The sequence below is a fragment of the Ctenopharyngodon idella genome, chromosome 12 (assembly GCF_019924925.1).
Source record: "Ctenopharyngodon idella isolate HZGC_01 chromosome 12, HZGC01, whole genome shotgun sequence".
Taxonomy (NCBI): Eukaryota; Metazoa; Chordata; class Actinopteri; order Cypriniformes; family Xenocyprididae; genus Ctenopharyngodon; species Ctenopharyngodon idella.
The window spans coordinates 13,781,972-13,809,173 of NC_067231.1; the positions used below are offsets into that span (position 1 = coordinate 13,781,972).

General features: G+C 37.3%; 1 protein-coding gene across 2 annotated transcripts in view; it reads right to left on the minus strand.

Annotated features, from left to right (window-relative positions):
* Positions 1-97: 97 nt before the first annotated feature.
* Positions 98-27,202, minus strand: part of mrtfba (myocardin related transcription factor Ba) — a 40,379-nt gene continuing 13,274 nt past the window's right edge. Inside the window, exons 3-16 of one of the 2 annotated variants that reach the window (XM_051915726.1) lie at positions 20,611-20,676; positions 19,306-19,361; positions 18,979-19,054; positions 17,198-17,359; positions 16,944-17,113; positions 16,684-16,821; positions 16,060-16,310; positions 15,420-15,588; positions 13,405-14,187; positions 13,194-13,313; positions 11,432-11,599; positions 11,241-11,354; positions 6,985-7,045; positions 98-6,484 (exon numbers count right to left, since the gene is read on the minus strand). In XM_051915726.1, coding sequence (XP_051771686.1) covers positions 5,991-6,484; positions 6,985-7,045; positions 11,241-11,354; positions 11,432-11,599; positions 13,194-13,313; positions 13,405-14,187; positions 15,420-15,588; positions 16,060-16,310; positions 16,684-16,821; positions 16,944-17,113; positions 17,198-17,359; positions 18,979-19,054; positions 19,306-19,361; positions 20,611-20,676 — 2,828 coding nt within the window. In that variant the 3' untranslated portion in view covers positions 98-5,990. Of the gene's footprint in view, positions 6,485-6,984; positions 7,046-11,240; positions 11,355-11,431; positions 11,600-11,670; positions 12,115-13,193; positions 13,314-13,404; positions 14,188-15,419; positions 15,589-16,059; positions 16,311-16,683; positions 16,822-16,943; positions 17,114-17,197; positions 17,360-18,978; positions 19,055-19,305; positions 19,362-20,610; positions 20,677-27,202 lie in introns of those variants that run through there. The other variant, XM_051915727.1, reaches the window with a different exon arrangement.

Consider the following 27,202-nt stretch of genomic DNA (forward strand, 5'->3'; position numbering starts at 1 on the left):
AGTCCAATTACAACTTGAAATGATGTGTAATATTAAACATTGAGAATATAAAAATAACTGTTTCGACATCTCTTATGACAAATAATAACAGACACAGTTTTGCATGTCATTCCTCTGATATATTTAAGAGACTCTAAAACATCCTCTACGACAGTATTTTCACAATACATCTATTGACACGTGATGGCGTATATATACTTGTATCTTTAAAACTATTCACAAAATATAGCTCATGGATGCGCCAAACATGTATAAAAATATGTACTACATCCATTGAAATATGTACACAATGTGCAAAACATATGGCATACAAATGATGATTGATCTCCCGCTTTGGAGCATGTTCAAAGGCGGCAGGAAATATTGCCCAGTGTCATCACCACTGATACATAATATACATTAATATTTGATAAAGAGCATGATATCTAGATGAGTCCAGCAGACGTTGTTGAAAATGAGGAATCCTAAATCTCTACATGAAGCTTAACAGGAGCTGAGCTTTGACATCCTAAATGGCAAAAACGCAAGCCACAGGTTTCCAGAGCTCAGCCACAACAGACGTTCATGCAAATAGATGACGTAAAACTGAAGAGATGCTCTGATATCTCATCTACTGCATATACCGTATACAATACAGCACTGTATATAAAATGCAAGTTATTGCTTTACTCTCCAACTGCACTATTAAACAGCAAACGTGACACTTGTATTAACTCTTCATCTCCAACCTTTTTACAATCACCTAAATCCAATAAAGATTAAACATTTTCTCCAAGAAAAATCCTCAACCACCTACACTACCATACAAAAGTTTGGAATCAGTAAGATTTTTCAATGATTTTGAAAGAATTATTCTCACAAAGGCTGCATTTATTTTATCAGCCTTTACTGTAATAATATTTCATAATATTACTATTTTAAATATTTTTTAAAATGTAATTTATTCCTGTGATGGCAAATCTGAATTTTCAGCAGCCATTACTCCAGTTATCAGTGTCACATGATACTTCCGAAATCATTCTAATATCCAGATTTGCAGCTTAAAAGTGCAGTGTGTAAATTTTTGCGGCATCTAGCGGTGAGGTTGCGAACTGCAACCAAAGGCAGCTCACCCCTCCCTTTTGAAGCAAAATAGAGAAGCTACGGTGGCCGTCTGGCCAACATTAGTCAAAGATGTCATCGTCTGAGACAGCAGAGAGTTCATTAGCCAGCCAAGCAATGAGGTTTCTTCTTACTTCTAACAAAGAACGGTCTCTGCTTCTAATAAACCAGACGACTACTACTACTTCTTTGTGCGTATTCAACGTATTGACGATGCAAGCTGCCTCTAAACACTCGAACGATTTAGAAGAACAACAACATAGCGATGAAACGCGCTCTATAGAGTGTTTGTCCGTTTAGGGCTGCTGTAGAAACATGCCGGCACAAAATGACAACTTGACATGGAAGTGGGACCCGCGGTGTATGTAGATACTCATTCTAAGGTAATAAAAACATAACGGTTCATTATGTAAGGTCTTTGTACACCACTGAAAACATAGTTATGTTTATTGCATTTCTGTGAATAGATCCTCCCAAATCTTACACATTGCACCTTTAAGAAATAAAAAGCATATTATTATTAAAGTTAAAAACAGTTGTGCTGCTTTATATTTTTGTGGAAACCTTGATACATTTTTTTTTTTAGAATTCTTTGATGAGCAGAAAGTTCAAAAGAACAGCGTTTATTTGAAATAGAAATATTTTCTAACAGTGTAAATGTCTTTACTGATACTTTTGATCAATTTTATGCATCCTTGCTGAATAAAGGTATTAATTTCTTTAAAAAAAAAAAAAAAAAACTGACCCCAAACTTTTGAAGGTAGTGTATATATCTACATGAAGTGGCATAGTACAATATTTGGCCTCTTTGGTCATTTGAAACCCACAGAAGCTCTAAAACACAAGAGGCATCACATGATGGAAATCTAGCGATGTCAGTGTATACTAGTCTTTCTCCTTCACTTGCTTGTCAGAATAATAGTTTAATAGGGGTACATAAAAAATTGCTCCAGGCTGCATAATAACAGCGGTCAGTAATGCCACAAATGGCTCTGAACAGTCAGACACATGTATTATTCCTTATAAATTTGTCCCCATAGCTACACACAGCAGTGAATGATTATACTAGTTGAGACTAGTATTTGGCATTTTTACTTCCCTGGAGAGGCCACAATTTGGACAGTACGCAGAGCAAACAGTACAAAGCCTTAAAAACTAAGCCGATGAGCATCGTTAATCATCCGACTTTTGAGTGGACGACACATGTAACACTGAAGCACAAAAAGCTGATAAAAGTTTTCTTTTATAAAAGCTCATCTGTAAAGGTGCTTTAACGCTGTGCGGTTGATCTAACTGTGATGAGCAGTTCGTCACTGCAGCAGGAAAGTGCTGTACATCTTGTACAAATAACGTATAATTGAAACCCCCTTTGGATCAAACAAAACTCGCTTCACATTTGAGAGAGGTGAGTTCAAAGCCAGTGGACGCATATTGCCTTGCTGAATGGAAAGGAGTCACGTCAGAACAGGATATATATATATATATATATATACGAATAATAATTTTTTTCCATGAGGTGGCTGACAACATGAAAGAAAAAACATAGATAAAATCAGAAAGGGCTAAAAAGAAAATCAACAAGAGGAAGTTTCTCTGAAAGATATCACATCAATTTGATTATTCACATGCTGCCAAGATATTTTCATATATATATATAATGTTGTTCATTTACAAAGATATTTCATTTGGATGGTCTGATTTCGAACAAAAAGGCAGCAAAACAGACAAAGACGCTCAAGCATACAAACACACACACACACAGATATTTAGTACAAGAACCTGACAAAACAGGCCTGCTAAAATTTTCAGAACAATGAAAGCAGACAAATCTGGATCATTATGTTCTCAGACTCCCTCAACAAATGAATTATTAAGCTGCCAGTGACATTTAGCATGCAGTAAAGTCATCAGTAACCACTTCAACCGTCTGGTTTGCTTCTGAAACAACCCCAGAGAGCATTTTCAAAACTCCATTTACAGGAGGAATAAACAGTACAAAGATCCTCTATGTTCATACATAACATATAGTGCTGTTAGAGAGATCACTGTATTTAGTGTCAGTTGTCACTTCTGATGGCTTCATTTACATAATCTCTTTCTAAAAGCAGCGTCTCTAACGGAGCTTTGTTCCATGGCATCAATAAGAAGCACATAACGCAAAATATAGTGACCACTGTGCGAACCAAACTGAGAAAAGTGTGGGAAAAATTTCTGGAACTAGAACGTCCTTACAGTATGATGCACCTAAAATCAATTGAGTCGAACACACAACATTCCACTGAAGTGAAGAACACACTTCACAATTCACATACACACAAACAAGGGGTTGGACATCCAACAAGTCAGACGTGACAGTTTTTCTTTTTTCTTTTCTTTTTTTATACAAATATTAGTTCTCGTAGATTATTTACATCAAATTTGATTCATTTCAGACCCTTTCACAACAGTATATAACTGTTAATCAAAATTGGACGTTATTTTTTTTTTCATTTGGCTGAAACTGAGAGCTGATCCATGACATAAATTAAGTCTTCAAAATAGGTTTTCATGTTTCTAGGACTGAAGAAATGAATCTGTCTGCGATTCTTAATCCACATCAAGCCAAATGCTCTTGGCAAACTCATCCAAGATTGGCCATTTATGAATCTGATATTCCAGCTACTTAAACCATGAATAAACCATGAATTGATTCCTCTGGTCTGCAGTCAGTCATCCTTCAAACAATATGACTGTCTTTAAAATTAGATTACAAAAAGAAAGAGAGGGTAAAAAGTTTACATTTTAATAATATATATATATATATATATATATATCTTCTGCGTCAAACTACCGTTCAAGCATTTAGGGTAATTTTTGAAGTTTGAAGCCATAATGAAGTCTCTTAAGTCTCTAAGGCTGCATTTATTTGATCAGAAATACAGTTAAAAAGTAATATTGTGAGATCATTGTTGAAAACAGTTATCCTTAGAGATGCACCGATACCGATAGGCGATTATTCAGAGCGATATCTGCCGATACCGATAGTCTGGGGGTTCTGCTTTTTATACCTTCTTTTAAATTAATGATAATTTCATTATAATTAATAAATAATCATTATATTTTCATATAATGATTTCATCAACTTGTTTCAGAGTAACTGGTCTCAGTTATAAACAAACACATTACTCAAATTAATACTAAACACATTAACTAAATTCTGAAGATTAAATTAATATTTATTAACTTTCTGAATGTTATTAATTCATATAATTACTATTAATATTGAACACCAAACTGGTTTCTTAGCATGTTCTTTACACAAAGCACAAATTCAGTGCATTTTCCTGCCCTCTTTTGATTGACAGGATATATCGGCCCTGACTATTGGCTGTTTTTAAACTATCGATACCGATTATTGGCCGATATATCAGTTCATCTCTTATGCTGCTTAATATTTTTGTGGAAACTGTAATATATATTTATTTCAGGATTCTTTTATGAATATATAAAGTTCAAAAGGGTTAGTTCATCCAAAAATGAAATTTCTGTCATTAATTACTCACCCTCATGTTGTTCCACACCCGTAAGACATTCATTCATCTTCGGAACACAAATTAAGATATTTTTCATAAAATCCGATGGCTCAGTGAGGCCTGCATTGCCAGCAAGACAATTAACACTTTCAATGCCCAGAAAGCTACTGAAGCGCGTATCAAACTGCCAAAGTCACGTGATTTCAGTAAATGAGACTTCGTTATGTCATAACTGTTTCGAAATTTCAATGGTTCACCACTGGGGGGTGTGAGACTTTGACAGTTTAATACACGCTCTGAACCACTGATTCGAAGCTTCATGAAGCAGTGTTTTGAAATCGCCCATCACTAGATATTGTTGAATAAAGTCGTTATTTTGTTTTTTTGGCGCACAAAAAGCATTCTTTTCGCTTCATAACATTAAGGTTGAATCACTGTAGTCACATGAACTGTTTTAAATATGTCTTTAGTAGCTTTCTGGGCATTGAAAGTGTTAATTGTCTTGCTGGCAATGGAGGCCTCACTGAGCCATCGGATTTGATCAAAAATATCTTAATTTGTGTTCCGAAGATGAACAAAGGTCTTATGGGTGTGGAACAACATGAGGGTGAGTAATTAATGACAGAATTTTCATTTTTGGGTGAACTAACACTTTAAGGTCTTTATTGTCAATTTTGATCAATTTAATGCATCCTTGCTGAATAACAGCAATTTCTTAAAAAAATAAAATAAAAAATCTTATGCACCCCAAACTTTTGAACGGTAGTGTATCTGCCACCAAATCTTGCAGTCAGCGTTGAAAAATGGGCTTCTGGGAAATGTAACTTGACTGCCAGGATGAGTGTGACATTCTCATCCTCCAAACGGACACTCATGCTTATGGACCGCAGCACTAATAGCATTGTTGATCAACGTAATTTTCAATTTTGTGCAAACAAAGCAAAGTCTACTGTGATGCCGCTATGTCTGGAATTGACAGCCTTCCCTCAAAATTAGCCATATTTATAGACTGACATCTGATGTCAATGGCACATGAATGAAAAAAACAAAAACGAAATAGCAATACAGCAGAATTCAATCTGCCCAAAAGCTGCTCCCTCTCAGTATGGCACAGCAAAGAGAGCACATTCAGGAACTAGTCAGCATTACCCACAAGGCTCTAGTGTCTATTCTGATCTCTGGTCAAACGTGAGCGTTAATGTGAACGAGAACAGATGGTGTATAAAACCAGCATAAGTGAAGTGAAGTCTAGTCACATGAAGCTGCCAGACGTGAACCACCGCCACACAGACGATCCCTATTTCCCCTCATGTACGCCCCACAGACAGACGGCTTGTTGTGCGAGTGAAAGTTTATTTGTGTTGGAAGTGATTCCTCTCACTCCCAGTGCAGCTGCAGGTCATGAGTGTCCAGGAATTCAGAGGTCATGCCCAGCGGGTTGAGTCCACCTATAGGCCCGGGCATAGTGAGGTCCAGCCACTCCATGTTATCCAGGCCGGTGTCTTGGAGACTAAAGGACAGGGTGGAGGAGGAAGGCGCAGGTGGGTCAGTGAAACTCAGCTCACAAGTGTCCATTGGGGAGTTTGGCTGCTCCAGCATCTGGTTTTGCAGCTCCTCTAACAGGCCCAAAGTCCTCTGCTCCGGCTCTGCGTCCCCAACCAGCGTGCCCTCCAGCAAAGCCTCCAACTGGTTATCGGAGTCCAGGGAGGCCAGGCTAGGCATAGGCTCCATAATGAGCGCCGGAGGGGGTGCCATCTGCACCTGGGCGGGCGGTCGGGACAGGGCGGTGTTGACAGGCAGGGTGGTGATGCTGGCCGTGACGGGCATCATCTTAGGCACAGATGGGTCCTGTTGACTAAAGGGAGTAATCTCTGCAGAAAACAAAATGGGGTGGAACAAGAACTTAATAAATTTTGACATTTTCATACAAAAAAAACAAACAACAACAAAAAAACAGTGACATTAATAGATCATTTAATAGATCGTCTCTATCAAACTGTTCAAAAATTTAAGGTCAGTAAGATTTTTAAATGTTTTTGGCGCTTGGCGAGTGTTAATTTTAGGCCCTGCTTATAAATATCTTTAATGTTACTTTTAATGCATCCTTTAATGTCAAATCTTATTGACCCCAAACTTTTAAAAGGTAGTCTATTTGACACTGAATCTTGGAGACATCAGGCTGTTACAGCAGTCAGCGCTGAAAAGGGGGCTTCTGAGAAACGTAGCTTGACTGCCAAGATGGGTCTGACCTTCTCATCCTCCATACCCACGACTATCAATTGTGAAGTATAATCTGACTCTGGATTTATAGTGAGAGTTGTGGACAAATGGAAGTGACCTATTGTAGTCTGCAACAATATGACAAACTTACCTCCACTTTCTATTAAAATGTCAAAGAGATCATCCATCTGTTGACTTGTCGCTGTGGGAATCTGTGGACCGACAAAAAATAAAATGGCTTTTAGTTCAAGGACAGCACAGAAGAAAGGTCAAACAAAGGGAAGAAATGATTAACTAAATTACAGCAGTAAACAATGGACAAGTGCAGTAGTGCCTCTGGTTAACTGCAAACAAAGAGTCTTAAAGGGATAGTTTTCAGGAAATATAAAGTATTATATAGCACCTTTTTTTATAAAAACAAAGATTGTGACAGTATTTACATGTGACAAATACAAAATAACCAAGGCAAACAAGCAAACATACATATCAACAGCCAACATGACAAGTGTATTCTGATAACTCCTGTATGTATATATATTTGTGGGTGTGTACGTGCGTGTGTGCGTGTGTGTGTGTGTGTGTTTATGTAGGTGTATCTGGGTGTGGGAGTGGAAGCATTATATAGCACCTTTAACAGCGTTTTATACAGCACCTTTAAAAGGTTTCTTTACTGAAACAATAATGTCATACAATAATATGATAGTACACAAGTAAAAACAAAATATGAAAATGAAAGGGAACTAAAAGAATATTAAAATATAATACATTGAACAGATTGTTCGCTTTTCTAGTTAGTCTTATACTTTGAAATTTTTCAAACATTTTCATACATATTTTGTTCATTTATCTCTTTATCTTAAGTATTTTTCCTCTCATTTATTCTTTTCCTCCTACATAATTTAAATTGTTGAACAAGACATAAAAATTTGGAAGGTTCTTCCACATTATTTTCTATCTTCCAAGTAACAGAAAATGAGAGAAATGAGAGCTTAGGTAAAATATACATACTGGACTTTTCCATTCAACAAAAGTAGCTTGTAATTCATACAACTAGACTAAAAAACAACAACAACAACAACAACAACAACAAAAAACAGCACAAAATTAAATTATATTAAATTATATGTTATTATTAAATTATAAAAGTATAATACAACCATTTTGGTCAACATGTGTCTTTAGAGGACTTGGAATATAGGGTCAGTGCATCTCAATCCCAATTCGTCGGTCACTAGTGACGTACGTCTCCATTCCCTCCTTCAGGGAACGAGGGTTACATACGTAACCGAGACATTTTTTATTTTTATTTTATTACTTTAACCAAAGCAGTCGTCTTTGTGGATAGTCTAGACTCTAGAAGGTTTGGTCCCCGAAAACTAAGATAATTCTTTCTCATTGTAAGCTGACCTTAAAATTGGAACGATCTTGATCATTAAATTTGGACATACACTATATTACCAAAAGTATTGGGACACCACTCCAAATCATTGAATTCAGGCACTCCAATCACTTCCATGGCCAAAGGTGTATAAAATCAAGCACCTAGGCATGCAGACTGCTTCTACAAACATTTGTGAAAGAATGGGTCGCTCTCAGGAGCTCAGTGAATTCAAGTGTGGTACCGTGATAGGTTGCCACCTGTGCAATAAGTCCATTCGTGAAATTTCCTCACTACTAAATATTCCATGGTCAATTGTTAGTAGTACCATAACAAAGTTGAAGCAATTGGGAACAACAGCAACTCAGCTATGAAGTGGTAGGCCGCGTAAAATCACAGAGAGGGGTCAGCGCATGCTGAGGCGCACAGTGTGCAGAAGTCGCCAACTTTCTGCAGAGTCAAAAGACCTCCAAACTTCATGTGGCCTTCAGATTAGCTCAAGAACAGTGCGTAGAGAACTTCATGGAATGGGTTTCAATGGCCGAGCATCTCCATCCAAGCCTTACATCACCAAGTGCAATGCAAAGCATCTGATGCAGTGGTGTAAAGCACACCGCCACTGGACTCTAGAGCAGTGGAGACGTGTTCTCTGGAGTGACAAATCACGCTTCTCTGTCTGGCAATCGGATGGACGAGTCTGGGTTTGGTGGTTGCCAGGAGAACGGTACTTGCCTGACTGCATTGTGCCAAGTGTAAAGTTTGGTGGAGGGGGGATTATGGTGTGGGGTTATTTTTCAGGGGTTGGGCTTGGCCCCTTAGTTCCAGTGAAAGGAACTCTTAATGCTGCAGCATACCAAGACATTTTGGACAATTTCATGCTCCCAACTTTGTGGGAACAGTTTGGGGATGGCCCCTTCCTGTTCCAACATGACTGCGCACCAGTGCACAAAGCAAGGTCCATAAAGACATGGATGAGTGAGTTTGGTATGGAGGAACCTGACTGGCCTGACTGGCCAGAGTCCTGACCTCAACACGACAGAACACCTTTGGGATGAATTACAGCGGAGACTGCGAGCCAGGCTTTCTCGTCCAACATCAGTGCCTGACCTCACAAATGCGCTTCTAAAAGAATGGTCAAAAATTCCCATAAACACACTCCTAAACCTTGTGGAAATCCTTCTCAGAAGAGTTGAAGCTGTAATAGCTGCAAAGGGTGGACCAACTCCATATTAAATCCTACGGATTAAGAATGGGATGTCATTAAAGTTCATGTGCACGTAAAGGCAGGCGTCTCAAAACTTTTGGCAATATAGTGTAAATTCAAACCCTAAGGAACAAGAATATGCAAAATGTTTTGCAATACCAATAAATAAAGGTAATTGCTCAAAAATTCAAATGAACCCTTTTTAAGCAAACGATCACACTGGTGTAGTCACCTGGTCCCTGGAGTGCGAGATAACACCAGTGTGATTAGAACTGCTAACTTCAAACCTGCCTTCACACTTTGACTGGTGCTGAGCCAGAGAGAGACTCACCTAGCGCTTGTCATATGTCACTGTTCAATGTTTACAACCACATAGCGCTCGTCATATATCACTGTTCAATGTTTACAATCACATAATGTTAATTTTTCAGACATTTAAATACATTTAAGTACTAGCAAAAAAAAAATTATACTTTTTTTTTTTTTTTTTTTTTTTTTTTTACACACTGATGTCTAACATTATTTGACGTGGTGTTTTATTCATGTCAGAAACCCATTGTTAACTATAAAATGTACTTTATTTTTCTTCCCAGTTGACCGGTCACTTACTTTCATGTCTTTCGGGAGAAGTGGATGAATTTACCTTTTGTAAATCCGACAGACTCTAATTTTATGCGTTGCAATGTAAACTAACATAATGGTGCTGACCAACTAACATGATCATTATAAATGTGTTTAAAAGAAAAAAATACTTGTATTTATAAATATCTGAGAATCGATATATCGGATATTTCACGATCTAGTCAACAAGTGTGTGAATATTTTGAATAAACAGGAAAAAATTAAATAAAACTGATACATCAATCATACAGCACTATTGTGGCTGCGATGTGTCAAAATTTCAGTTGTCTTAAATACAGGACAAAACATCTGATATTTTAAAACAGATCTGTGCATTAGTGTGAATGCATAGGTGTGCTGCAGGGCTGTGTGTTAGGTCCTGTGCAGTTGTTGGGTGCAGTAGTGACAGGGTTTTCTTGGAAAGGCTCAAGTCATTCAATAACGTCTGTTTTTGTTCCTGACACCAACATTGCTGAGAAATCCATCATTGCCCTCATCTGGAAAACTTTCAGATACTTAAAGCAATATTTGATCCTGAAAGCACTTTTTGTTTATTGCTTGTAATGTGTTTCTTTGTTCCCCTTTATTACTTTATATTTGCTTTGCAATAATTGTTGGCATTCAATTGTTTTGATTTGTAATACAGTAATACAATTAATTTGTAATTATTTTCAAAAAGTACTTATATAAATAATTTGATAAAATTAATACACTTGATTATTCAAAGTCAGTAAAATTACATAAAATTTAGACCGGAATTAGATAATGTGCAAATTAGATAATGAGGTGCATAAAGATTATCACTCCTAATAATGTGACAATGATCACCTTAAAAAACTCATGCAAGGGGGCTCAGCTAGAATATTTTAAATTTACGAATGAAAGGGTTAAAAATGGTCAAGCAACCTCCATTGGACCGCTTGAGATGGACTATTGCGAATGAGCCACATGGACCACTGTACATACACACTGCTTTTTTCTCTGTTTTGGAGCTTTGCGGTGTCACCATCCCCATTCCATGTTTGAAAAACAGAGGATCAGACATTCGCTTAAGATCTCATTTTGTGTTTCACAGAAGAAAGAAAATAATACAGGACTGGAACAACATGAGTTAATCTTTAGGTGAGATAAGATCGTCTGCTGAAACACACACAGTATGTGTATGAATATGCATAGATGTATAAAAAAAACAAAGATACATCACCTCTGAGATAGCGGGATTCTGTAGGCTGCGGGTCTGTTTGACGGCCTCCTCATAGCGGGGCGGCTCTCTGTTCTTGGGCGTCTGGTTGAAAACTGGGGACTGCTGGATGAAGGCCTGAGCATAAAAAAGTGAGTGAACATTCAAGGCAGAACAGCAACACTAAGCATCTCAAAAAGAGCAGGATGTGCTACCTTGTTTAGTGGCCCATTGATAAGGGATGATGAGATGGGGGACGTCTGAGGTGAGATCCTGTTCTCTGGGGAGCTGCTGAGGAAGCACTGAGGTATCTCCAGGCCTGCTGGGTTCTCACTGGTACCATGCTGGAAACCTGACCTCTCGGTGGTGCCCACAGGCAGAGTCTGTGTGAAGAGTAAACCAACAGGCAGTGAGCATTCAGAAACACCCACTAGCATCATAAAGAGCATATGCTAAACAGCCTGGTTTATGTTTTAATCTTCTGTCTGCCCTTTAATCAGAGGTTGTTCAGTACAAGAACAAGCCACCTCAGGTCACGTTGGCATGTGGCAGTCATGCGCGGCTGTCAATAAAAATGTTATCAGCTCATCACAACCAATGAGCTCTGGTTACTCTGGTCATCCAGGAATCAAGCCAGGTTCATTCACTATGCCAAAGGAATGGGCATCTAGCTGGGAAACCTTAGCATGCTGCCCTGTTGCCAGGACAGGCCAATTACAGTAGAGTGAAAGCCTAGAAAGAAATGAGAGCAGTGACTCCCATCCATCTCGCTGATGAATGACTCTGCTGGACAGACAAAAACTAGATGATCCCAGAGCTCACAGATAATGTTCACTTGTTCTGATTGCTCCTGCTGGCACTGATCCTGTTCTTACTCAGGTTCCACAGTCATTCAATACTATGTTAAAAAAAAAAAAAAAAAAAAAAACACTAGTGTGGATAAAAATTGTGATATATAAGCCAGGCTGATTAATTGGCTGACATTTGGTAATTTTGAGATCGACATCACTGACAATAGTGTCTGCTACTTTTTTTACGTTAAGTGGTTGGACAATTTTTTTGATATTTTATTTCATTTTGTAGATATATTAGCTCAATTATACTGAGTAAAGAGAGCAGATTCAACCACATAAATTATGTTCATATGATGCTATGAATTAGCAATATAATAATGTGTTGTAATACAATATAATATAATATAATATAATATAGTATAATATATATCAAAAAGTAAAGTAAGTTCATAAAATATAAAAATTACACATACACTACCGTTGAAATGTTTGGGATCGGTAAGATTTTTAATATTTCTAAAAGTCTCTTATGCTCACCAGGGCTGCATACAGTAAAACAGGAATATAATTTGTAAAATATTATTACAATTTGAAATAAGTGTTTATTATTTTTAAATATATTTTAAAAAGTAATTTATTCCTGTGATGGCAAAGTTGTGCTGCTTAATATTTTTTGTGGAAACCCTGATACACTTTTGATCAATTTAAAAATTAATATTAATAATAATAATAATATTTATCATTAATAATGAGGATAATATCGTATTGTTCCGAATGTAAGACGACCCTCATTTTAAGATGAACTCCCCCTTTTTCAAAGATGTACCATTTGGAAAAGGCTTTTTGAAGACCAAATCTTGTATTTTATTTTAAAATTTTTAATAAAGAAAATGTTTTTATTTGAAAATAATTTTTATATTGCATATTTTCCATAATTTTGTTTTTGTATTGAAAGTATAGTAAATATTGGTAAAATGTACCAACGATCACATTTAAAAATAAACACTTATATAACAATTAGGCTATCCATCTCATAATGAAAACCATGTAGCCTACCAAAATTTCATTAACAGTAGAAGTTAAACCTTATAGTCTTATATTTGGAACAATACGGTAATAATAATTATATTTGTTACATTAAATAATCTGAAGGAACATTTTTACATTCAATCATAAAACTGACCTGAACTATGTGGTTGTGACTGAGCAGCTGTTGTGATGTGGGACTCTCTGCTTTGGTGGGCTGTAGCTGGGGGGTCTGAATTAGACCTGTGCCTGATGGAGAAAGAGCCTGCAAGACCGGCTGCAAAAAGACATGGAAATTAAATTTGGTATTGACATAAGTTTATAAAGTATATAACACATATAGAAGGCAGTCTGTATGTTTTTGTTACCTGTAGTTTGACATTAGTGTTGGGCAGCTGGATGGTAGTGGTATTATTTGCCAAGGGCATTGGAAGAAGGATCTGAGTGCCACCATGCGGAGTGGTCAACAGAGTCTGGGGCTGCCCTATGACCTGTGGCACCCCTTGGTGGCTGATAATGAACTGACGGAGAGGGGTAGCTGTCACCTGGCTGGGGTGGGCTTCCTCGAGCTTCACCAGCGTTGGTGTAGTGTGTGAACTCAGTGTGCAGTTGGAAGGGACAGTGTTTTCTGTTTTGACAGATGTCAACATGGTGGCTGGACTGGAAAAATTTTCAGCAGGTGGAATGACTTGTCCACTCCTTTTCTCCACCTCCAGCTGCATCTTCAGTTCCTCCACCAGCTTCTGCTCCTGCTCCAGTTTACGCAGCAGTTCCTCGATTTGTCGCTCCTTTTCATGTAGTCTCCGGTCCTGCTCCTCGGGAACATGAGCTGCCTTTACTAAACTGTTTTTTTGGGCCTCTGCCTGTCCCTGCACGGATGTTTCTTCTCTGTTGTGAAGCTCTAAAGAACCAGGAGACACAGGCGGAGTGGAGCTCATATTTTCAGTGGGCTGCTGGATGGGGGAGAGGCTTGTAGTGGTGCTGGACACCTCCATAGGTGTGCTGCAGGGCTGTGTGTTAGGTCCTGTGGAGTTGTTGGGTGCAGTAGTGACAGGGTTTTCTTGGAAAGGCTTAAGTCGTTCAATAAGGTCTGTTTTTGTTCCTGACACTGGAAGACCACGTAACTTTAATTCCATTTTCAGCTCTGCCACCTACCAGAATACATCCATTATTAGTGAAGTTAATAACTCCATAAATATTTGCTCTATTCAGAAAATAAAGTGATTTCTGGATTACCACATTCATCACTATATAAACGGTTAATAATTAATAATTCACACTTAATAAATAAGATGCATATTTAATGAAGGCAAAAACCAACTGAATCAAATTTTGCATAATGGAAAAGTCATATTAGCTTTTTTTATTTGTATTTATTTATTATTAAATATGTCTTATTATTTATTGTATTTTTAGTTATACACTACTGTTCAAATGTTTGGGGTCAGTAAGCTTTTTTTAAAGAAATTAATACTTTTATTCAGCAGGGTGTGTTAAATTGATGAAAAGTAACAGTGAAGACAATTATAATGTTACAAAAGATTTAAATTCTGTTCTGTTGAACATTCTATTCATCAAAATCCAGAAAAAAATGAAATAACAGTTTCCACAAAAATAATAAACACCACAACTGTTTTCAAAATTGATAATAAGAAATGTTTCTTGAGGATCAAATCATATTAGAATGATTTCTAAAGAATCATGTGACACTGAAGACTGGAGAAATGACTGCTGAAATTTTAGCTTGATGGCAGCTTATTTTAGCAGCCATTACTCCAGTCTTCAGTGTCACATGATCCTTCAGAAATCATTCTAATATGAAATGAAATTTTAAAATAGAAAACATTTATGTTAAATTGTAGTAATATTTCACAATATCAACCGCTGATTCGACACGCTGATTCATAATGCTCCGAAGCTTCATGAAGCAGTGTTTTGAAATCGGACATCACTATATAAGTCGTTATTTTGTTTTTTTGGCGCACCAAAAATATTCTCTTCGCTTTATAATATTAATATTGAACCACTGTACTCACATGAACTGATTTAAATATGTTTTTAGTACCTTTATGAATCTTGAGAGAGGAAATGTCATTGCTGGCTATGCAGGCCACACTGAGCCATCGGATTTCAACAAAAATATCTTAATTTGTGTTCCGAAGATTAACGAAGGTCTTACGGGTGTGGAACGGCATGAGGGTGAATAATAAATGACATTATTTTCATTTTTGGGTGAACTAACCCTTTAAATAAATGAAGCCTTAATGAGCATAAGATACTTGTTTCAACAAAAAAAAAACACACACACTGACCTCAAACATTGTAACAGTAGCTTTTCTATTATTGATTACATTTTTTGTGTATAATCAGAATCTCTCTGTACCTTCATCTCCTCCAAGTTGGCTGGTAGTGTGCCAGCCTTACGGTTGGAAAGGGTGCTATTGGGCCGCACAGGTGTTGCTGTGGGCAGAGACACCACAATTGAGGCAGGAAGGCTGCTGGTGCTGTTAATAGCGACTGTGGCACTGCTGTTTTGGCCCTCTATCACAGGCCTGGTGAGAGGGGAAACAGATGAGAAAAGAGGGGAGGAACAACACTTAACATCACAGCAAGTACAATTTGGTTCTCTGACCCTTGTTCTCAATAAATAAACACCACCGAACAATGCAGCAGCAGAAAACAACGACAGTTAAACTAAATCTTGCACAAGAGATGGAAAAGGAAGCAGAGGAATAACCTCATTGACTTCCTACCATTAATGTAAATCACTAAACAGGATTTGTTATTGGAAAATAGGTAATGGTCCTGAGTGCCACCGGCAACAAAAATGTTTTTAGACATTTTCCACCTAAAACCATTCATATGCACCCATTATACTAATGGTTGACAAAACACATCCAGGCTAGCTTCAAAAGCAAAAAATGACCTTTACCAAATTAGGCAAGACAAAGGCCAAATGGTTTGTATTCACCGATTGGCAATACACAGATTACAAACACACAGAACCACATCTCCTTGCTTACTTGAGAGGTGCAGGAAGGATGGTCTGGTAGTTGTAGTGCTGCTGTTGCTGTTGGCTCAGGATCTGTAGCTGCAAAAATAGCTGCTGTTGTTGTAGTAAACGAGCATATGAAGAGTCCATCGGGGCTTGGTTGGGTTCTTGTTTCTGGTCTGGGGGAATGTACTGATGATATTTCAACTTTTTCACACGTGGCTTGGCCTCCTTGCTCTTCTTACTACGGCTCTTGTCCCCAGGTAGCTTAGGCTGACTCTGCTGTAGATTGAACAGAGATTTCCCATTATGCATTACATCTAAATCAATGGTTCACAACAAACTTCCAAAAGGGCCTCAAGATGACTTAAAAATAATTTAAAATAAACCAAAACATTAAAATAAGCTAAAACAACTAAAAACAAAATATTTCTTATTACTTGGTTATTTGTATTACAAATATACATCTTTCTAATTATGCCAAGCTAAATATTATATTGTTTACAAAATATGAGAGCAGGGGAGATCAAATATTGTTGTGGGCGATGGGGTGCTTTGAAGTCAAAAAGGTTGAGATCCACAGACCTAAATCAAGGGGATTTAATCAATTTGTGTTGTTTTTTCCTAACTGTAGAAGCCATTGTTCTTTACTGACCTTTACAAGTGTGGGCCCAGACTTCACAGGGGCTACGGTGACTAGCTGTGGCATGGGTGCTGGAGGACTAACTGATTGCTCACTGGTGGAAAAAGGCTTGAGGAAATCTGTCGAAGTGGTGGTGATTGTAGGAAAGTGCTGTGAAAACAAAAATATTGAATCTCTGTGTACTGCAAAATTTGAATCACTGAATTCTGTATTTTGGCACCATGACCTCCCTATGTTCTATCCCTGAAGTCAAAAGAAGGAGGGAGAACTACCTGTAACAAGTTATTGGGCACTGGTGAGAACTCCTCTATGGTCCGGACCTCCCCAGGTGAGGCTGCAGATCCCTGGGACTCCTGACTGCCTGGCTGCTCAGGTGAAAACGCATCTCCACTGTCCTCATCTATTGGTTCCTCTAGAATTCTGGGGTACTGCATCTGACCATCTACCCAATGAACACAAATGACATAATTCATACACATGCAATTTTACCCCAATTTAATTCCATAATCATAGTGTGCATTTTCACCAATGATGGCTTCCTTGACGCTGGAGTCCACAGGTAGGATGTTCTTCTCCACCAGCTCCATGGGGCCAGGGCGTTGAGCGATCTTTTCATTTAAGTCATCAGCCAATCGAGCTCTCTTCAGTTTTAGCTGGGTGGCCTGCAGAGAAGGCTCCGCCACAGTCTCTGCCAAACCACCAAAAACCAATGACAATCAGTGCTGCAATCACTCAAACCCACACTTGTCCTCAACCACCACAACAATCACACAACAGTCAACTCAATCACAGCAGTAAACAAGACAAGGACGGCAACTGCTTGACCCTCCTGAACATGAATTCTTCTTGCTTTAATGGAATTAGGCTGTCCTGAATATATCACTGCTTTATGCTGAACAAACTTTACTGCATAGTTTGGGGAAATTAATATTTTCATAATGTACCAAGTTAGGCTCTCCTGTATCAGTTTTGGCACTCTCCCAACTAATGAATGTATGCCACTGCTACTGAATCTTCAGCGCCATTGTAAAATAAATCATATTTTACCACAGTTGTGAATGTGAGTTTGCAGTCTGTAATGAATCAGGTGTAATAATAATAATAATAAAAAATTACAGCAAGAAAAATCTTTCTATTAAAAGGTTAATTCACCAAAAAATGAAAATTCATACATCAACATTCAATCATAAGACTTTCATACATCTTTGAAACACAAATGAAGTTATTTTTAATAAAACCTGAGAGATTTAAGTCCATTCCACCCAAACTTGACACATAAAAACTTCATGAAGAGACCGAAAAAGTAATGCATATGAACTGAGCGATTTAACCCAGGTCTTCTGAAGAGACACAACTTTATAAATAAACAGATTTAATTTCGTTTTTTTTTTTTTAATTCACATATAAACATTGATCATCAGACACACACACACACGTTATATATATTATATATATATATATATATAGCTCATCAAATATGGCCAACAGATGCTCAACCAAACTTGCTTGCAAAAACAAAACATCTGTCACTGGATATTTCAGAAACTCAAATGTGCTTGCATGACACGCAAGAACAAACCTCATTGGTTCTCATGCGTCAAGCAAGTACAGAATGAGTCAAGCAAACGAGTATGTGTCAAGCAAACGAGTATGCGTCAAGAGCTTTCGTTTACAATTTCTTTATGAACTTTTTGATGTGTCTCAGTTTTGGTGGAATGGACTTTCAGTGAATGGACAGAAATCTCTCAGGTTTTATGAAAAATATCTTCATCTGTGTTTCGAAGATGAACAAAAGTTTTATGGGTTTGGAACAACATTAGTTAATGAAATTGAATTTTCCATTTTTGTGTGAACTAACCCTGTAATTTGTCCCAAACATACAGCATGATCAGTGTAGCCCGATTCCCAGACAAATTACTCTAACAAACCGGTTCTTTTTATTAAATCAAAAACTTACACCGCAGCTAGTGTAGCCAGATTCCTGAAACAAATGACAATTATAAACTCGTTCTTTTAATGAATATTTAAAAAAGATGCATTACTGGTTTGAAACACTGTTCCTTAAATATTATTTAAGAATTTATTCACATATAAGTAAAATCATGTTCATAACATGTTATAATGGACATATAACTGAAATATACCCAAATGAATCAGAAAAGAATCAAACTGAATCAATAGTTTGGGATTCAGAATTGAATAAGAAAATCTGTATTGACACCTGGCTCTACTAACAAGCTACAGCTACAGCTACAGCTTTGTTTAGAAAAAAGTAGATTCAACAAATTCTTGTGAATGGAGGATTACCTTGTAAGATGTGCATGCGGACCAACTCGGCCCTTTCTGGGCGGCTGCGTATTTTGTGCTTTAGGAAATTTTCAGTCTACAGAGAAAAAGGACACAGAGTTTCAGAAAACGAAACCCCCCTGTAATTCAGGGATCATAAAGTAACCATTATAATGATCTCCTCTGTGCTTTGCAAATAACAAACACATTGAACAGAAGGCTTAAGCTATTAAATCAACTGAGATGTTCACATGTGTCCCATTACTGAAAGCTGGGGACCCCTGAAGAGGTTTCATGGAGGATCAGTGGAAAGTGGAGGAGGACTGGGGCCTGGTGCCCTGCTCTTACCCTGGCTCTTTCAAGGCTGCGGATCTGTTCGTGAAACGCTGCAGGGCTCTTCAGGGCTGTAAAGTCACACAGACACATACACAAGAAGAGTATCAGTCTCATGAGCAAACAAGGCCGTCACCCACACACTTCAAACACACACGGCTCTTTCATCTCCCCCATTCTTTCTAAATGCAGTAGTGCCTTGTCTCACACATTACTCAGAGAGGAGATGGAGAGACCACACAGAGATTAGCACACAGACTACCCTGTGACCTTCAGGACCAGACAGCTACCTCTTAATCCCAGCAGAATCGGTGCCTGATATTACATTGAGTTATGAGACAGCACGCAGTGTAATCCCATCAATCAGCTCGGAGATGGCCAGAGGAAAAAATGTGAGATCTCACACACTGCTCAGTGACTTGGTTGAACGGAAAAGTGGTTATGAGCAATAACAGAATAAGCTGAGGTGAGCGTTTGAAAAATTACCATATGCATTGGTCAGCCATGCCAGGCTGTGAACTACAATGATGAGCGAGAATAAACAACTGATTCAAAAGCAGATGTGGTACAAAAAAAACCACAGCACCAACTGATTTCCTCTCTTAAATCACACAAAAACATGAATGCTCGTTCACACGACTTAAAGCATGGTACTATTTATGTGGAAACCATGATACATAAGGGCTCTTTAATGAATAAAATGTTTAAAAGAAATCTTTTACAAATCTTGCTGAATAAAACTATTAATTTCTTTCGAAAAGAAAATATTACCAACACTAAACTTTTGAACAGTAGTGCATGTTCAAAATTTGATCAGGAGTAACACTTTTAAATAATTTTAAATAAAGTGAAAAAATTTTCACATTTAAGGCCTTAATATACTTCAAAACAAAATTGAAGAATGAACTTGTGTGACGTCATTTCGAACAAAATTAGGCCAAAAAGAAAGTTCGTTTAGTATTCATTTCGGGACCAGCTTTCCACTATGAAAATTTTAGGTTTTGCCTCTTAAAAGTGGTCATGAGTGCCTCTTACTTTTAACCCCCTCCCCTCCAGTAAATATGTAACGTCCACTTTTCACAAACCAATTAATTCATGATAGATAAAATTAAGTCCACCATACATTTCTTTCAGATTATATTAAAAAAAAGGGTTGCAAAATGGCATTTCAGGACGTAAAACTTTTTTTTTTTTTTACATATTTGGTTAAACAAGTAATGTTTAGTATTAGCAGTTTTCATGAAAGGGTAAATATGAATCATCTTTGTCTCTTTTATGCTGGCATAAGCAGCAGTATTAGATGGCAGGGACTGTACTCACGTGGCATGATGCCCTGATCAACGAGCTGCTCGCGGGTGCGTCTCTGCTGTAGTCTCAGCTGGAGAACTGTTGGAGAGAAGCAGAGGCAGTGTTATGTTCTTGACCCAACCCCTAGAACAGGCTTGTCAACACTACACACAGAATGGGACTTCTCCACCTGATTAGCACACCTACACACCAACATAGACAACAAAGGGAAATCTAACCTTTAGCACAACTGAAATCACACACATTTCCTCTCTAGAATTACATAAGAGCCACCATTGAAAAAAAAAAACTAGACGTTCTTTCCGCTACCAAAACAACAGGCTCTTGATCGACCCTTTTTGAAGGGTGCTGTTTGGAAGACTTCCTGGGAAAATTCTCAAGACATTTTTCTTTGTCCTCTTGGCTGAGCCTCCCGGATTTACTTGGCTGATTATAAAAACAACTCAAATTGGTCAAAAAAAGCAACATGATAACATCTGACATTTATCAAAAATCATGAGCACCATTAGCTGGGATTTTATAAATGTATGTCGGCCGGTGCAACGCAGCTGCACGACACACATGCCAATAGCATGATACAATTTTAGTCAAAGATTAAACAATTTTTTGTTGTTAATGTTCAGTTCTTGTAGCTCAACATGGTAGTAGCACATACATTATGCATACTGATAAAATATTTACTTTAAGTCTGCCAGTGTCAAATGCATAAACGTAAAATTTATGTTCTGCATGTCAAAATGAAGGAACAGAGAGATTAAGTCTGACTGAAAAACAATTTTTTCACCCACTATGAGTCAGTTAACTGGTAACAAGGTCAGCTGAGGTCGAGCAAACGAAACTCTGGAGAGTGCTGAAGACACGTAATTGGTAATCTACCGTTTTCACTATGAATCTGTGCACTTAAAGCTGAAGTGTGCAATTTCTGCACCACTTGTGACACCACAGTTAACTGTATAAACAGTGACTATTAACAGTTTGTATGACTGAGAAAGTATGTTACATTAAAAATGACACTTCAGCTTTGAGAAGAAAGAATGCACCATGAAGGAGATAATAATGGGGCCTTCAGCATTCCTGGTGCCCTGACTACACTTGGGGCACAGAAGAAAAAATTGTTTAGGTCTCCTTGACTGCACAACATAACATTGCAGCTTTTTGGGTTGGGTTATTCCATAAGATGAGCAAAATGTCTTACATCATCTTGATAATGTAAAAAAATCTTTGAAAGGATCTGAAAGAGTGTTGAGATCATACTGTCTTGAGTTTCAGATCCCTCCAAAGATTTTTGAGTCTGCTCAAACATGGCAAACAAAGTGACGCAGTGGTTTCAAAACAGCTGTAATGAACAGAATACTATATAATAACAGTTATAAATAAATGAATTGTATTATATTACTTTATAATAATAGTTATATATACACTGCCATTCAAAAGTTTGGGTCAGTTTTTTTTAAAGAAATTAATTCTTTTATTCAGCAAGACCACCTTAAATTGATCAAAGGTGATTGTAAAGACATTTGTAACCCCTTAACACAAAACCAGTCATAAGTTGCACGGGTATATTTGTAGCAATAGCCAACAATACATTGTATGGGTCAAAATTATCGATTTTTCTTTTATGCCACAAATCATTAGGAAATCAAGTAAAGATCATGTTCCATGAAGATATTTTATAAATTTCCTACCGTAAATATATCAAAAATGTATTTTTGTGAGTGGATATGCATTGCTAAGGACTTCATTTGGACAACTTTAAAGGCGATTTTCTCTATATGTAGATTTTTTTGCACCCTCAGATTCCAGATTTTCAAATATTTGTATCTCGGCCAAATATTGTCCCATCCTAACAAACCATACATCAATGGAAAGCTTATTTATTCAGCTTTCATGTGATGTATAAATCTCAATTTCAAAAAATTGACCCTTGTGACTGGTTTTGTGGTCCACAGTCACATTTATAATTTTAGAAAAGATTTCTATTTCAAATAAACGCTTTTGAACTGTATATTAATCAAAAAAAAAAATCCTGGAAAAATTCCACAAAAATATTAATCAGCACAATTGTTTTCAACAAAGATAATAATAAACATTTCTTGGACACCAAATCAGCATATTGCAACATTTTTTGAAGGATCATGTGACACTGAAGATTGGATATAGCTGCTGAAAATTCAGCTTTGTCATGACAGGAATAAATTACATTTTAAAATATATAGCTTTTACTGTATTTTTTATCAAATTAATGCAGCTTAGGTTAGAATAAGAGACTTGTATCAAAAACAAAACAAAATCTTACCAACCCCAAAAGTTCAAATGGTAATGTAACAATTTATAAAAAATAAAAATAAAACTAATAATCCTGATATTGATATTTTTAGTGTTTAATCAGTGTATTGTTTTTTCCCAGTTAGACAGTTTTCACCCTTACTACAGAATCAGACGTTTAGTCAGACATCTCGGGTTGTCGCATCACATCTAATGCTGTGTTTTGAGCATTCCACCATCTGTTTTTAAGACGGTGTCAAGTGAAAAATTATTAATCTCGAAACTCCTGCATTATGTTCCAGTCAGCAATTCAGCAATAATCTTACATAAACAACCACTATGAAATGCATCCTATCAGGCTGAGGTGAACCTGAAACCAGCCAAAATATACAGGACTTCCTTAAGACCTAACTAGACGATTTTGAAAATAAGTAGCTTTATACATCCTTATCATGCCAATCTATGCCGGATCTACTGCTCAGATGAAGATAACATTAACTAGAACAATCTCTCACTTTCCTGTTGTGCATCTGATGGACATTCTCAACCTTGATTGTCCACAGAGAAATGCACATTAGCTCTCTCATTAACAGCCAATCAATTCTAGCTTTCTTTTTTCTAATGCCATCAAACAAATTTCCATTAGACCTAAGCAAGCTTACTAAACAAAGCATCAGGAAGCCAATAAAAGCTATTCAAAATCAACTAAACCTATATGCCATCAGCGACTGGATGATATCCACCTCTCAGAGTCGAGCAGCAAGCCGCAGAACCTGATATGATGTTTCCTCTGCAGGTGTTGTGAGTCTCGAGTCCTAAGCAGGCCATGCCGTCTGCCCGTCCTGCCGTACGCTCAGAGTATCTCAGCTCCTGACAGCACCAGAGCTTTGTGAAAAAAGCACAAGGACCTCGTTCTTCAGGACTCTCCATTCACTGTTAGCAGCTCCAGAGAAACTGGGGCTCCCTCAGAGGACACAACATCTCTGCTCCACCAGCAGACAGAAAGGAGGGAGCAGAACGATCAGGCAAAGTTTAACCCCTCCCTGCCACTAAAAGTTCATATCTAGATCATTAAAAAGTGCACAACAATTAACTTTCCCTGTAAGGACAAATGGATCATGAATGCTTTATTTTTAAGATTTGAAAGCAGCAAAAACAATTGGCTGTCAGCTGAAATAACCCTCCTCTTCATCAACATAGTAACATCTTGTTTGACAGACAGCCAGAGGATGAGTAACTGACACGGGCCATGCTCTGCCAAAGTCGTTTACATTTCCACTCGCTGTGACGGTGTGACCTCAGCATAGCTAGAGACCTAGAGGAGCAGCCCTCACAGAGCTGCGAGCCACCGCATATACACAGCGCTGTCCTGTGACCTTTCACATGTCAATCAAATGTCTGCACCCAAACTAAGAGGCAAAGAAATGTCAGGATTCTGGATGCTGCTTCTGTGCAAGGAGGACTGAGGGTGACAGAATGGAACAAGAGCTTCTCTTCTCAACAGGTACAGAAATAAAACGTTATCTAATCACCTGGAAAAGAGGCAAAACCAATCAGGATGTGGCATAAATTGAACTAGGCAGCAAAGTCAGAGTGCCAAAATGAAATAGCTGAATTTATGCAGCCTGTGATTACAACCGGGGAATGAATACCATTTCAGAACACGGGCAACGTTTAAATCTCACAATAAAAAAAAAAAAGATTAATGATGAACATTTAGCCAAGAGGGACATCTAAATCAGATATCTTGATTTAGATCCTGATTTCGTTGGCCGAAAAACAACAACCTAGTTCAACTCTGTACTACTTAAAGACAAATTTTCACAAGCCTGCCATTTCCCAGCATCAGATGTGTCAAGTATAAAGTGGGCTTCAGATACTGATTTGTCAGAGTTGTAGGTAAACCAACATCTTTACCACCTGTTTTTATTTTGACATTATGGCTGACAAAAGGCTGATATTAAAGGGTTAGTTCACCCAAAAATGAAATTTCTGTCATTAAGTACTCACTCTCATGTCGTTCTACACCCGTAAGACCTTCTTCATCTTCGGAACACAAATTAAGATATTTTTGATGAAATCCGAGGGTATCTGATCCACACATAGGTAGCAATGTCATTGAAAACATGGTTAAAATAGTCAACACGACTACAGTACTGCAACCTTAATTTTATGAAGCGACAAGAATACTTTTTGTGCGCAAAAACAAAACAAAAATAATGACTTTATTCAACAATTTGAATGGTTGTCATACGTAGTGAGGCTTCCTTGTTTACATCCGAACGCCAACTCAGTATTGGCCGAAGCTGAAGACGTGAGCAGCACGATGCATGCATGTGATGCTGACACAGGATCCGACTAATAATGAGCCAGCATTCAGACGTAAACAAGGAAGCCTGCACTGAGTTCACTATGTCAACTGCGTATGACAATAGTTTAAATTGTTGAATAAAGTCGTTATTTTTGTTTTGTTTTTGCACACAAAAAGTATTCTCGTCACTTCATAACATTAAGGTTGAACCACTGCAGTCACGTTGACTATTTTAACCATTTTTAACTACCTTTCTGGACGTCAAAAAGTGCAATGCAACGCTGCCTATGTGTGGATCACATACCCTCGGATTTCATAAAAAATATCTTAATTTGTGTTCCGAAGATGAGGAAGGTCTTACGAGTGTACAACGACATGAGGGTGAGTACTTAATGACAGAAATTTCATTTTTGGGTGAACTAACCCTTTAAAATGCTATACTATTTTGTCTAAATATACACTACTGTTTAAAAGTTTGGGGTCTTTTTTTTTATTCCACAAGGATGCATTAAATTAATCAAATATGACAGTAAAGCCATTTATAATGTTACAAAAGAATATTACCAAATAAATAAATGCAATAAATTATATAAAATATAATATAAAACAGCTATTTTTAATTCAAATATTGTTTGATCAAATAAATGCAGATTTGGTGAGAACAAGAGATGCACTTCAAAAAACTCTTACTGACCCCAAACCTCTGAACAAGTCTTTCTTTTACAAGTGAATTTAAGGATCACAACACTATAATGCAGTGTTTCCCAACTAGTGTGCCATGACAGGTTGTCAAGTGTGCCGTGGAAAATTACCAAATGCCAAAAAAAATAAATAAATAAATAAAATAAAATAAAATAAAATAAAATAAAATAAATGCTATACAGTTAAGAAAACATTGTCGCTGTCAGGCGGAAACCTTGCATCTCTATATTTCTTCATTTTTGTTTTCTTTTATTTTTAAAAATCAATGCTATTGGTCACCCTTTATGCCTGTATGTGGGTTTTACAAATATTTAACCAATGAAAAGGATTTAAAAGAGCTTGTGACAAAACCTCGTAACTCCACTGAATCCTCAAACTGTCAGTCAAACCTCATAACTCCACCCCACCACTATCGTGAATGAAGTGCTGCATGAAGTTTGGAGATCTCTGCTTGTTTGCCAGGCAAAGGTAAATAAAAAAAACTGTTTGAAAAAAAAAAAAAAAAAGTACATTTTCTTTGTTCAAGAAACACTATGTCTATAAAGGCTAATGTTTTATGTATTTGAAGAGAGGATAAGAGTAGTCTGATATTTCCCGTCTAGTTTTATCCAGTGTGCTACAGTTTTAATATCCCGCTTCATCCATTATATCATGAGAAAGAAAAAGAAAAACTGAGCGCCCATATGGCTACAATAAACGTTATAATCTGTAGGTTGATGAAAGCGAATAATGCGATGCACTTACTGTCTCAGATGCGGCCGTTCCAGTGACAGACAAAATATGTAATTTGCTAATCAAAAACCTTGCAACTCCATGTGGGCTTGATTTTCATAAAATGTTACTTTATTGTGTTCCTACCTGACTTGAGCTCAAGTTTCACATTAAATGTGAGTACTACTTTTAAAAGAATATCCCAACAGGTTTGATGTTTTAGTGCATAGTGGTGTGCCGTGGGATTTTTTTTTTACTTATCAAAACTGTGCCGTGGCAAGAAAAGGTTGGGAAACACTGCTATAATGAACAGTCTGAAAATTGATTTTTATTTTGAGATTTAAGAAACGATTACATTTAACAGTGTTATTAAAGGGGACATATGATGCTATTTTAAAAGTTCATTATTTTGATTATTGGGTGTAATAGGTTAACATGCTTTAATGTTAAAAAAAAACAAAAAACATTATTTTTCACATACTCTACGTTATTGCAGCTTCTATACTCCCAGTCTGTCTGAAACGTTCTGATTTCTACAAAGCCCCTCCTTCTGAAAGGTTAGAGTGCTCTGATTGGCCAGCTGACCCAGTGTGTTGTGACAGGCCAAACACCTCT